The sequence below is a fragment of the Sphaeramia orbicularis genome, chromosome 16 (assembly GCF_902148855.1).
Source record: "Sphaeramia orbicularis chromosome 16, fSphaOr1.1, whole genome shotgun sequence".
NCBI classification, from domain to species: Eukaryota; Metazoa; Chordata; class Actinopteri; order Kurtiformes; family Apogonidae; genus Sphaeramia; species Sphaeramia orbicularis.
Genome location: NC_043972.1, coordinates 34,525,730 through 34,539,099, shown reverse-complemented (window position 1 = coordinate 34,539,099; position 13,370 = coordinate 34,525,730). Strand labels below are relative to the sequence as shown.

Genomic DNA, 13,370 nt, shown 5'->3' with positions numbered 1-13,370 from the left:
CAGTCTATGAACTTCATCCACCACTGATTACATACAGCATTGACTTTCTAATGGGGTCATTGAAGGTGATTATATCTGACTGGACTATCGCTGATTCCACCCATGAACCGGAAAACATATTTTACAAACATCAGAAAAACAAGCAATTCTAGTAAATGACTGTTGAGTCATAAAGCTGCTCTCTCGCAGGCGACCGTGATTTTATCCTTTTTTTCGTCCTGTCAGCGGGGAGGAGCAAAACACGGATTTCCCAACATTTGACGTATTTTGTATCCAGCTTGTTCGTCGTCCAATCAGAGAGCAGAGTAGAAGACACAGTAGACAGCCTGCGCTCTGCTAGCCCTGAACGCCATCTTAAACAGAAAGGGGCTTTAAACCCGGACAAAACAAGAAAACGACCACTGAATGAGATACACCTATATTTTAATCTGCCTTTGAAATTCTCGGGTGACTCCGGAGTTTAACTAATTATGGCAATAGTGTTCTATAACATAAAGTAAAGGCTCATTTGCGAGGAAATCAGCAAGGAACTGGTTAGCCTATCGGTAGCTAGCTAGGGGGAGGGGCGAGGGTTTTGGGGTTTTTTTTCCGCAGCCGAAGTTGTTTGTTTATGTTATTCCACACGGACATGTCCTCATCAAACCCAGGTAAAGTTCTATTAAAGTTACAACATGTACTTAGTAATACAGTACTTTACGGCTTTTTTAGATGAGATTCTTTCATGCACAGCCAAAGTGGACACTTTCCCAAAGATAGCGTGACAGCATCGGCTAAGTTAGCTTAGCAGCCAAGCTAAGGCGACAGCAACGCTAGCGGGGCATTTCATAAGAGGTAGATTGCTAACAAGCTAGCCAGCTCAGAGACACTCGATTGATGAACTGTTTGAACTTACAGCTCTCATGAGACGTTAAACATACGTGGTTAATTTGGAGGTCCAAGTTAAAAATAAATACCAAGTTAGCCTACCAGCAAGCGGCGAGCAGTTAGAACTGTTTGGATTTTGACCATCAGAAAGCTAACTTATCCTATATGTACCTTGAATATCTTTAGACATGAATCCATAATAATCAGTTGGTAGATGACTTCAGGCATGTTGCAAAGGCACTGAATTAAACTCAGTATCAGATTTATCCGTTAACGATTATTTGTCCACGAAAGGTGGGCGTCAATGGGCGTTGAGTTTCAATTTCATTACTTCAGTAGGAAATCAATTGTCAAATCTGCGACATTGCTTTTTTCTGTTTCTCTGTTATTGATAGAGTTATCAGACCCAAATCTGGGTATGGGCACAAGTGGGACCCAAGCAAGTGGTGGGGCTGTTGTACCAAAAGGAGCCAACAAAAGACGAGCTGCGTAAGTTTGTGTTAATTGTGCTGATGGATCAGTAATGTGTTTGATTTGCTGACAGATGTACTTTTGTTTTTAACAGCTGTGGCCAAAATGCAAACTTGTGAGAATAGTGTGTGAAGCTTCTCAGAACTCTCTCTTCTCTTTATTTTAGGCCAGACTTTGATGATGATGAGGGAAATAAGTTGTTCAGGTACAGTGTCACAGTTGATGTTCTTTTAACAGACAGTGAGAGATGGTATCAAGTATTTAGACTGTCTCAGCTGATAAAACAAGGAATAATAGTTTCTATGTTTCTTCAGGTGTGACGATGAAACATCAGGGTCCAACAATGACAAAGAGCGGTTTGCCAGGTAGGATGATTAATTTGGCCAAATAAAAGTATGTGAAGGGGCTGTGGGGGAGTAACAGTACTGAAACAAAAACCATGCTGCTCTCCCTCTCCCTTCCATTTTTTTTTCTCTAACACTTCTTTTTTATTTTGGTAGCCTTTTTTGGGCCTATGTTTTAGTGGGTTGGTTTCATTTCCAGGTTTTTGGAAGAAGATCAGAGTTTTGCAGATAAGGAAAAACTAGCCAGGTATGGCCTGTTCCGCTATGGAAGGCTCCTGCTCCTGCCTGTATCAATATTGACTGCACTGATCATATACTATCCTGTCTTGCTGGGACTCCAGCACATTGTCATTTTGACACCACAAATAACTGGTATATTTCGCTGCTCTGTGCATCTGTTTTGGTGCCTGTCAGAATGCTTCTCCATGAAAAGCAACTGGTTGTCTCATTGAACCCACCACTATGTTATGTGTCACTAACCGCTATGCTGTGTGTGAGACAGGAACTTCTTTCACTTTGGTAATCCCTTCCTCTTGAGCAACTGTCCTCTCTGTCTGTTTTCTCCCCCCCCCCCTCAGGACATCTGAAGGGTCTTTCTCTTTCTGCACCTCCTCTCTTTTGTCACACCTTGAAAGACCAGACTGTCTTCTTTCTTCACTTCCATCTTGATAGATCATTTACTCCACGTTATTGTTTTGTGCGTCCATTTATTTCACTTATCATTCTCTCGCTCCTCCCAGTTGGCACACTTACATTGCAACATTAACTCTAAATTCTATTCCATGTTGTCCACCTGCCCGTCTCTTTCCCCCATCTCAATCCTTCCTATCCTCTCAACCTCTGCCTCCCTCCCTGGTTTCCTCACTCCAGGGAGAACCACAGTGAGATTGAAAGGCGAAGACGGAACAAGATGACAGCTTATATCACAGAGTTGTCAGACATGGTGCCCACCTGCAGCGCACTAGCACGGAAACCTGACAAACTAACAATCCTGCGAATGGCTGTGTCCCATATGAAGTCTCTGAGAGGAAGTGGCAGTACTAATGCAGATGGGTCGTACAAACCCTCTTTTCTCACTGACCAGGTATGAGCAACAGGTTGGACAAGATTGAAACATTTTGCATGCAAAATTAACAAACTGAATTCAGACCATTGTTATAGTGGCGAAAGCTTAGAAAGTTTCCCAGTGTACGTTTGGACAAATTCTGTCAAGACATTTCTGGTTGTTGTAGATGTAAACAGACAGGAGGAAGTGTATGCAGGGGGTTAAAGCCACAAAGTACTTCACATTAAACCCTCTGTGTTCAGTGATAATCAGGTGAAGAGGGAGTGAAAGTCGCACCTTTTTTTAAGCCTACAGGACTAAATGTAGCTGAAGGGCTGTTACTAAGTTTGATGTAGGTAATGCAGTCTAAAGTTTTCATGTATAAACACATACTTGCACAAGTCATTCCCTCAGGTGAACTTTGAATGAAAAGTAATTTTATACATTTGCATTAATGATTTAATTAATTTGTATCTTAGTATGTCTGTGATGCCATCTTTCTGCAGGAACTGAAGCACCTCATCCTGGAGGCAGCTGATGGCTTCCTGTTCGTGGTGTCCTGTGAAACTGGCCGCATCGTTTATGTCTCGGACTCCCTGACACCCGTCCTCAACCAGGCACAGGCAGAGTGGCTTGGTTCTTCGCTTTATGATCAGCTCCACCCAGACGACACAGAAAAGCTCAGGGAGCAGCTCTCCACTGCAGAGAATAACAATACAGGTACAAAGAACACACATCAATACATGTATGTAGCTATAGTTCATCTGAAAGTTCATTAAACACTTGTTTGGCTTTTAGGGAGGATGTTGGACTTAAAGACAGGAACAGTCAAGAAGGAAAGCCAACAGTCCTCAGCCAGAATGACTATGGGGGCCCGGCGATCATTCATCTGCCGAATGAGGTGTGACACCCACTCTTTCATCCACCTCATTATTGATATTGTGCCTTGATGCACCAGTTGTTTATGTGTCGGGTCTGTTGGTATTTGCAGGTGTGGCACATGTCCAGTGGAGCCGCTGTCTATGAATAGACTGAACTTCCTTAGGAACAGAAACAGGTAATGACGTCCAAACAGCATTTTTTTTTCATGCCTGGAGTTGACATGAGATGTTTTTAGGTTTAGATAAGGTTAGGAGATTACCGCTGCACATTACACTTCCTCTCATCTCCTCAGGAATGGCTTGGGTACAGCCAAGGAGGGAGAGCCCCAGTATGTTGTAGTCCATTGTACAGGATACATCAAGTCCTGGCCCCCAGCTGGTAAAAATAATACTTCTGTAATTGTTTTCATATACAGTCCCTTATGTTTGGTTTGTAATATGGCTAAGGCTTATACAGGCAGCAGCTCCATTTCATAAATCATGTTCTCTTCGGTGCATGTTGACACATTTTGTTTGTTTGTGTTAAAGGTGTGTCATTAACAGATGATGAAGCCGACAACACTCAGGGGAGTCGCTATTGTCTAGTTGCCATTGGGAGATTACAGGTATGAAGAAATACGACCTTTCTTTTACATTTAAGTTTGTATATGTCTACAAACTATATTGATCTTTGCCTCATATCTCTAGTCTAAGAAAAAAAATCACTATTATCTAAGATGATAGAGATATCTTTTCTCTTGAAAAGTTATATCTACCAAAAGGAGGTATTATATGGTCACAGTCCACAGTCTTATCTATAGTGCATAATACCTGATGTTTGCTCTTTTACACACTGTGTTTTGAAATCTTTTTTTGCCTGTAAGCTTTGAGTTGTAACATATTGATCAACTCATGACTCTTAAAAAATACAGAAGAAACAAGACATCTTTACTCTGTTGATGACTTTTGCCAGACTCACAAACAGATAAAACAATTTAAATCCACCTAGTTTTTTCACTGTAGTTTTGACCTATTAAACATAATGGCAGCAGCTTGTATATCATCTTTGCATTGTGTTGAGATTAAATTTGGGATCACTCCTTTTCCCTAAGGTGACATGTTGTCCAGGTGACACAGACATCAACAGTGTCAGTGTTCCAGTGGAGTTCATTTCACGCCATAACTGCCAGGGAATGTTCACCTTTGTAGATCATCGCTGCATGGCTGCAGTCGGGTACCAGCCCCAGGTAAGACACCCAACAGCTGGAAACAACTGCTAGTTCACTGGCTTTATCCCACAAATTGTATAAATGTTTTTTGAGTTAATCGAGGCTGTATTATGTGCTTGGTATTACAGGAATTATTGGGAAAGAATATTCTCGAGTTTGCACACCCTGAAGACCAGGGTTTACTCAGAGACAGCTTCCAACAGGTAAAGGCTTTGTGTGTACATGAAAATAACACCATCACCAAGCTCTGGTTGTTGGTATTTTTTGTAATTACCTAGGTCATCTCAGGTTGTAGATCATGTTTTGTTTTGTTTTGTTTTGTTTTTTAATCTCATGTTTCACTGGACATTTACAAATGTGCTGCATCAGTTCTCTGTATCAGTTTTACTCACACCTGTATTCCTTGACTGTCCAACTCTGCCTTTGATTCTAACCATAACCTTAGCTAACAAACACTCTCCAATCAGCAGCAGACTAGGGCTGTGTCTTCACAGAATATGGGCAGAAAGCAAAGGTGCATGTTACAGAAAAAGGCCATGTATGTTCTGCAGTAAAAGCAAATCACTGTTTGGTGTGCCAGAAAGTTTATTAGATCATGTGTAATTTACTAAAGGCAGTTAATTCAACAACTCTTAAACATAACCATTTGATATTCTGCTCTTAGAATTTCAGTTGTTTTTCAACGTCAGATGTTCTTATATGTTGCATGTAATTTACAAAATGAAGTTTTTGTTGTCAGTACAGCTCATTTCTGATTTCAGTTTGTAAATTAAACATTTCTCATGTGTCTCAACAGATGATGGTTCACATTCATACATAAGAAAATCCTTATAGCTTTGGGATGTGATAGAAGTCACATGTATGACAAATGTTGACTCTTTGCTAATTGGACCTATTCATGCTCTCTGTTGGCTTTGTGCAATAGTAATTCCTAAAAGATTATGTTTTCTATCAACCAAATTTTTGTCATCAGGGTTGGGTTTTGACAACCTGCAAAACCCACAGATGTGTTTTTTCTTATGTGTTACATGTGAATAGTTTCTTCTGGACCACTTGTACATGAGTTTTCTAATTTGCTTCTTATACAACTGCATCTGAGTTTTAGAAAAGGGGAAAGGTTGTCACATGGTCGTGATTGAACAGCTGCCTAATCAAAAAACAATGCAAACATAAATTGAGGAAAATGTGTGCTGTCCTGTTGTGTTTTCCAATTACCCACTGGATTTCTGGTATTGATGGAAGTATGCTGTACTTTTGGTGTGAAAACACTGTGTTACTACTATGGTGTGTTGTACTTCTGTTCACAGGTGGTGAAGCTGAAGGGTCAGGTTCTGTCTGTGATGTTTCGGTTCCGCTACAAATCAAGAGAGTGGATCTGGATGAGAACAAGCTCCTTCACCTTCCAAAACCCCTTTTCAGAGGAGATTGAGTACATCATCTGTACCAATGTCAATGTCAAGTGAGTCACATATTCCTGACTGATTTTTTTACCAATACTGATGATTATCTAACATGATTACACAATCAAACACAGCACATGATGAAAGAAGCTGAAATGTGAGTGTTGTGAATCATCGCTCTGTGTGAAGGTTTAACTCTGTCACCCTCACCCTCACACCCTTTTTAAGAAACCACACACTGATCACTCTCTCCCTACACCTCTCCTCTGTCCCCACCTCCGATTGTGGGGCTTTAGAAATTCGACTCAGGACCCCCTCACCCCCATCTCCTCCCCGGGGGGTTCGCTGCCCCCCTCCCTGGGTCAGAGCAGCCCAAACAGCCTTCCTGTGGTGCTCAGCCCGGGGCAGGTGGCCACCAGGTGAGACCAAGCCTGACTTGACTCTCCTCCCCCTGCATGGGAGACCAGGGGCTGCTTCTTCATGGGACACTACTTCTGTTTTTAACTGTAGTACCTCTGAGTTTCATTCATCTCCACTTCATTTCAGTCTCTGTTCTTCTGTGGTGTTGAAATAAGAAGCATGTTTTATTGTTAGTTTTCAAGCTATGGTTTATATGGGCAGTATTTTAACACTCAACCCAGATGGTGTAGCATGTGAGCAGTATGTTTTTATTTAACAGACATATCACTCTTTCCTCTTCTGTCCTCATTTCTCTTTTTTATGTTGCCATGGTGACCGGTGGCGGGTCGAATGCCTTTTTTTTTGTCAGCAGGTGTTTGGCATTTCTCACTCAACAGCGGAAGGCATGGAAATGGAAATGAGGCTATTTTTATCCAACTTCACATCAACACGCGTTCTCTGTCTTTCTCCAGGCAGCTACAGCAGCAGCAGCAGACGGAGCTCGAAGGGGGTGGACCCAGAGATGGTCTATATGAGGCAGGACCAGTCACGCTCTCACAGGTACGCCAACACACACATCTACCGCACATGTACAGGTCCAATAAACTGCTGGTTTGAGTAAATGAATCTCTGTTCAGCTTTTCCACAAAACATTGGTGTTTTGTTTGTTCTTTGATTGGGACCACATGTAGCTGTTATTTTTATTATCCATTAGTCTGTGGATTATTTTTTAGATTAACTCCCTCCAATCAAAGTTCATGTATTCAAATGACATGTTTATTTGAGCAATAATCCAAATTGTGGTCATATATGAAAAGGAAAATGTCCAAATCCTCACATTTGATAAAAGGCAACCAGTGTTCATTTGGCTTATTTTTAATGATTAAAACAGTCAGTTCAATAATAGATTTTTATCATCTTAAACATTTGCCTCTATATAGAGATGAAGGCCTAATTTTCAATATGAAAGAGTTGACGAAGCACAGTAAAATGGACAATAAAAGTCCAATCTAAGGCAACTGAGTGAAATAATGAAACCATAACAATAATTGCGGTCATTAAAATAATGAATGTTGCTATTATTTGAGTTAACACAGTAACAGACCACTTTAACAGACAATTGCCAGTTATCTGTCATTGTAAGTTGTGTTGTGAATTTTTTGGATATTTATAGAACACAATGGCAGGATGTTGACTGTTTAGCCAGTAATGAGAGTTTCTGTCTCACAGCTTTTTAAGGACTTCCTGTTATTTATGTTGGAATAATTAAATAATTATAAAACTTTCTCTGTGTTACTTTTTGGTCTTCAAATACATAAAACCAGGAGACATTTACCTAAAAAAAGTGCTTGTGGTTTAGATGTGCTCATGACTTATTTGATGTGGATTTTGTCTTATTTACTTCCTTTCAGATGTGACTTGCTGTTGATGTTTGGTGGCTTTATATGCCTTCTTATATTTCATATGTCTCTAGTTGACATTGTTTGGAGGTATTTTTTATTGTGCAGTATGTAAATTAAAATATATGCTGTAGTGACAGTATGGGAAGTCGACTGAGGTGTGATATTTCACATTTTAATTAGATGTGGTGAGGACATCCTGTTCATGTGTGTTTCTCCTTTGAGGTGATAAGTTGTCACAAATATTCGGCATTTAATGAGTTTTTGTGTGTGTTTTTTGCCCTGGCTGATGGTTTTGTCGGTTGGTCAGATGCCAGTGCAGCCCGTGACAGCAGCAGGCCCAGACCACAGCAAGGGCATGGAGAAGCCAGAGCTCTACTCGTCACTGTTTCAAGGCCCAGATCAGACTAAAAGCTTGCCCTCCACCTCCGCTCCATCCAACCAGATCTACCCTCCAGCCAACAACTACACTGCTGGTCGTCCAAATGACACATACAGGTAGGCACTGTTTTGTGTGTATATCAGCATGTGTGACTTTAGTTTTGTCATACACTGTCATAGTAGTATAGTATCGTATATGCCCTCCAGATGGATTGAATGAAGATAGTTTTAATATGCTCCAGTAACAGCCTATTGGAAAACTCCCAATACTCCCAGCTACTGATCTGCTGCAAAGAACAGAATAAATATTTATGGTTTTTTGTTGATTTACATATCTGCAAATTTTTGTGGAAACAACACCTGTTTCACTGCAGATTATAAACCCAACTGAAGCAAATGTGGGATTTATGATGTTGGGCTGCATACATAAAACTGACTTGTCTGTATAAAGGGTACAGAAGATCTAAAGCTTTCCATGTGTGAATAAGTGGAAGCAGATGCTGCCCATCAAAAATGATCGTCTCCTCAAAACCCAAAAAGTTTTGGGGTGGCCATGGCTCAGTTGGTAGAGCAGGTCGTCCAATAACCAAAGGGTTGGCGGTTTGAATCCCGCTCTGTCCATGTGCTGTTGTGTCCTTGGGCAAGACACTTCACCCCCCTTGCCTCCAGTGCTGCTACTCACACTGGTGTGTGAATGTTTGGTGGTGGTCGGAGGGGCCGTAGGCGCGGATTGGCAGCCATGCTTCCGTCAGTCTGCCCCAGGGCAACTGTGGCTACATATGTAATTTACCACCACCAGAGGGAGGATGTGAGAGTGAATGAATAATGGACCCACTGTGTGCGCTTTGAGTATGCGTTCATAGAAAAGCACTATATAAATCTAATCCATTATTATTAATATTAAGTATGCACTCTACATTGAACTTGGATTTAAAGTTTGTCTTGGCTATTCTTTACTCACAAATGAGTCTAGAAAAATTCAATATAATTCTTACAACGTGTCATCATATGCCTAAATTATTTTGCTTTATTAGAATAAACCATGTAACACTTTTTTTTTTTTTCTACAGGCCGGTGAACATGGCTCCACAGATGGCACAGCAGACTCACTCAGCGGGGCAGATGCTGGCTCAGATCTCTCGTCAGAATGGAGCGCCACAGACCGTGACCCCTTCCACTACTGGCAGCCCACTACATGGGGGACCAACCGGAGGATGGCCTGGGCCCGGCACTGGAGCTGGAGCTGGAGCCAGACCACAGTTTAGCAACCAGGTACGACAACAACACACTTCATCTTCTTTTCATGTACAAATCAAACAAAATACTAATATTTGTGTCTAACTTAATTATTGAAGTATTTTCATTTGGCATGTGGTGTGTGAGTAAATGAACATACTCTTCCTTTACTAACCAGAAGGTGGCTCCACAGGCGGCAAAGACCATGTCTCCACCGTTTGCTCCAATGGGAGGTTTTGGGGGAGGCTCTTCAAACTCTTTTGGCCAGTTGCCCACAGGTGCTGCTCCCACCCAAACCAGTGGTGCAAATTACCCACAAATTAATGCACGCGCCAGCCTCAACACCAACGGTTATGGTAGGTCATGTGAATATGTGCATTGTAGGCGTTGTTTGATGGTGGCACATCTCTCAATTCTTCGTCCTTGGTTTAGATGGCTCTCAGTCCGGGCCACAGTTCCCCTCTCGAGCAGCGGAGGCAGTGTGGCCCCAGTGGCAAGGCCAGCAGCACTCGCAGAGTAACACAGAGCAGCATCCTCACGCTCAGGGCAACCAGCAAGACATGTTTCCTGTGAGTATGATAAATGTAAAAACTATGAAGCATGACGTTAAAGGGCTGGTTGAGATTGAATAATATGGTCAGATATGAAACTGGTCAGGGATTCAGTTGATGATTTTATTTTAGTCTTCAAGATTATTTACAGGATGAACGAATCAGATAATGTAAATTTTAAACAAAGGAAAAACAAGAACTCTATGATCAATACAATTCCAAACATGCTTAAGAAAATTGAAATGACCGCAGCATAAAGTACAACTTATTCAAATATGTATCTATGGATCCGATTAATAGGTTAAACTCTTACACAGGCCGCATGCTCCTTCAGACAAAGGAAAGGGAATGTCCTGGGCTTGACCCTTCCTCTTAAATGGTTGGGTGTGGCTTAATAGGTGAGGCTAGGTCCCGCCCCTCCCCAACCAGGAAGTGGAGTTTTTAAAAATAAACTTGTACCCTTTTTAGTTATTTGTTTTTCTCTCCATTGTCCCTTGATGCAGATTTACTTCTCCAGGGTTTCCGCAGTCCCTTAAAAGGTCTAAAATCCAATCATACATGTATTCTCTTGAAAGTTGTTTTATGATTTTGACAGGTTGTAAAAATCAATTGCATCATGAAGCTAATAAATTGTAATGATTGCAGGGTAAAAGAAACACAGAATGAAGCAAACATGGATTGCAAAACCACCAATGTAAACTGTGTTGGTTGGACTTCCCATAACGCAAAAACTAGTGTGTCCTTGTTGACCCTTGTACATCCCTGTAATGATGAATAATGAGAAATTATCATTTCTTTTTGCTTTTATATTACATACAAATATGTAAGTTCTGCATTTTTAATCTCTTATGAACCAGTCTTAGTTTTGAGAAAAGTGTTATTTTGAGAAATCATAAGTTGACCCATTGTTCATTTAGCAAGACAACATGCAGTTAGGAACACTGACATATATTATGTCCTATAACTTCCCATGTAACTGGTGACTTTTTACCCAAAGTCATATTTTTTTGTTCATGAGCTCAGTCTTAAAGTGATGTCATAATGGTCTTCAAAAGTTAGAGATTGAACTTGTTGGTACCTTTGCAGTCCCTGATGCCTTTGTGTCTCCTCTGATTCAGGACGTGTTGTCTATGCTGGACCAACCTGCCAACTTTAACAGTGATGACTTTGAGATTCCTATGTACTCTTCATTCAACGAGTGATCTGTTCACGTCTTTTCCACTCTTCTCTGCTGGTGGATTCCTCTGTCTTCTCTACTTTTTTGCCCTCACTGTTATATATTTAGCTCTTTTTCATTCGCTCTTCCTGCTCCTGAGAGTAGCGCTCTTCCCTTGCTTTGCATGGCTTAAACTGCACTGCCACAAGCCAGTTAAGGGTGGAGGGAAATATCTGACTATAGGTATTTCAAGGGAGAAAAATCAAGGAATAGCTACTGACAGGAATATTTTAACAATATTTCAGCCATGTAAGAGAATTTTCTAGCTAGCACTGCCCAAAGCTCAACAACTTATGTTGTAGATATGTGATATAATATATAAATATATGAAAGCGCACAATCACACCATCACACTTGAATAGACTGCACAATCACACTGTTACACTCTGGTATCTAACAGTACGTGAATACACACACAAAGGCCTTTTCTGCTCGTATGTTCCTGGTTTTTCTCAGGCGTTGGTGAGAAGAGTGTATGTTGCTGTTTAACCCTATAGCATAAGGACTAATCACCCTAATTGTTGATTTAAACTCTCAGGAAATTGCAGGGATATACAGCTTTGGTGATCTTTTTTTTTTCTGTTTTGTTTTTTTATTCTCAGCTGTTGCACACAAACCACCGCTGTCTGTGCTAGTGTCACTCACCGTTTTAAGTCCACAGCATGCCTCTGCATGTCAGCACTGCTTTCATGGAGCGCTTCTACATTGTGTAGATTTATACTGAGTTCAGTTTTATATGTAGATGGCTCTACCGGTGGTTTCACCTATAAATTTTAATAATTTTATTTTTCCTCTTAAGGAACATGTAAGGTTTTTCTTCATTGAGTAATGTGCTTTAACACAGATGCATAGTGTTACAATGGCTCTATACTGTTTGTTTGTCCAGGTGCCCTTTGGAAATGCAACCAATCTATTGTACTTTGCCACATATACATATATTCAGTGTGCATGTGTGTATGTCTGTAAAACGGATGCGTACAGTATCATTTTCAACTTTACACAGTCATAAGGTGTCTGACTTGCTTGATTATTCTTCTGTTTCCCTGCATTACCCTCTACCAAGTATAGGCGTTTTGTACTCTGATTTTGTTTCTATAAGAAATATAAAAAAATCACAAAGCAATAATTAACAAGCAGGAATTGTGTACTTTTAAAGCCATTCTTTATTGTTGTCATAAATGTTTCCTTAATGTTATTTTAAAATTGAGAGAAATGGTAGTAATGTTTGATTTAACTGATATGTCTCCTAAGTGTTGTTTTTTATTATTAACTTCCCATCTGTTGACGTCTCCATTGCCCTTCTGCGATTGGTATTTAATTAACGGTTTGATCAGGGTATTCAGGATAAAAATGGAATGAAGAGAGCTGAAAACGATTCATTCTACAAGTGAGAATGTCCAAAAAGTGTTTTTAGTATTTTTGTCCTTTTGTTTGTGACAAGAACTGATTTTATTCTTTTTTGCCAACAAGATCCTGTGTTTTACAATCAGTTGTAGTTTGTATTGTAGACGAATGTTGCAGTTAGTTAAAATTTGACCCTTAAAATTTGTCTGCGTGTAACACTCGCACTCTTGTGATGACAAATCATGGAATTGTATATAAAACCCATGTTAGTAATTGTCCAATTTTCATCATCAAAAGGATGGTATGTTGGTGACTGTTGTCTGTTATTGTTAAAAACCTCTCTGGTTGCTCTGTATCCAGGTTTTCTTTTCAATGATGTGAACTTATCACTCATAGAAACACAAATATATAAATATACTGTATATGTAAATGAAATGGTAAACGAGAAAAAGAAATGTTTGGTTTTTGTATTAAATTGTTATATTGTCAAAAACTAAGCCTCTATTTTTTTTTTTTTTTTTTTCCCTTTAACTTCAGGCACTGTTTTGTTGAACAATATGATTTTAAAGTGGGGACACTGAATTATGTGTAAAAGCAAAGAGGGTTATTTTATTTTCAGTTAGTAGAGAA

General features: G+C 40.2%; 1 protein-coding gene across 6 annotated transcripts; it reads left to right on the top strand.

Moving 5' to 3' along the window:
- The first annotated feature begins 300 nt into the window (after window positions 1–300).
- On the top strand, window positions 301–13,233 carry arnt (aryl hydrocarbon receptor nuclear translocator). Of its 6 annotated transcripts, none has more exons than XM_030157681.1 (21): window positions 301–647; window positions 1,260–1,353; window positions 1,502–1,540; window positions 1,650–1,700; window positions 1,879–1,926; window positions 2,550–2,763; window positions 3,231–3,444; window positions 3,523–3,625; window positions 3,716–3,781; window positions 3,899–3,984; window positions 4,134–4,210; window positions 4,697–4,831; window positions 4,942–5,016; window positions 6,121–6,272; window positions 6,510–6,632; window positions 7,086–7,173; window positions 8,323–8,510; window positions 9,464–9,665; window positions 9,823–9,985; window positions 10,062–10,198; window positions 11,299–13,233. In XM_030157681.1, exons 1-21 carry the CDS (start codon window positions 611–613, stop codon window positions 11,380–11,382), a joined length of 2,376 nt encoding a protein of 791 aa, XP_030013541.1. In that variant the 5' UTR covers window positions 301–610; the 3' UTR covers window positions 11,383–13,233. The 6 variants fall into 6 exon arrangements, with proteins under 6 accessions (XP_030013541.1, XP_030013540.1, XP_030013539.1 ...); XM_030157680.1 differs by having other exon boundaries at window positions 9,811–9,985; XM_030157679.1 differs by having other exon boundaries at window positions 9,808–9,985.
- Window positions 13,234–13,370: the final 137 nt, after the last annotated feature.

What these genes read in the sequence shown, in the direction of transcription:
- arnt (XM_030157679.1), top strand. Translation starts at nt 611, where the DNA reads ATGTTATTCCACACGGACATGTCCTCATCAAACCCAG. An exon ending in TTCCTTAGGAACAGAAACAG is followed by an intron (nt 3,782 to 3,898) that starts GTAATGACGTCC and finishes TCATCTCCTCAG; the next exon opens with GAATGGCTTGGGTACAGCCA. An exon ending in CAAGTCCTGGCCCCCAGCTG is followed by an intron (nt 3,985 to 4,133) that starts GTAAAAATAATA and finishes TTTGTGTTAAAG; the next exon opens with GTGTGTCATTAACAGATGAT.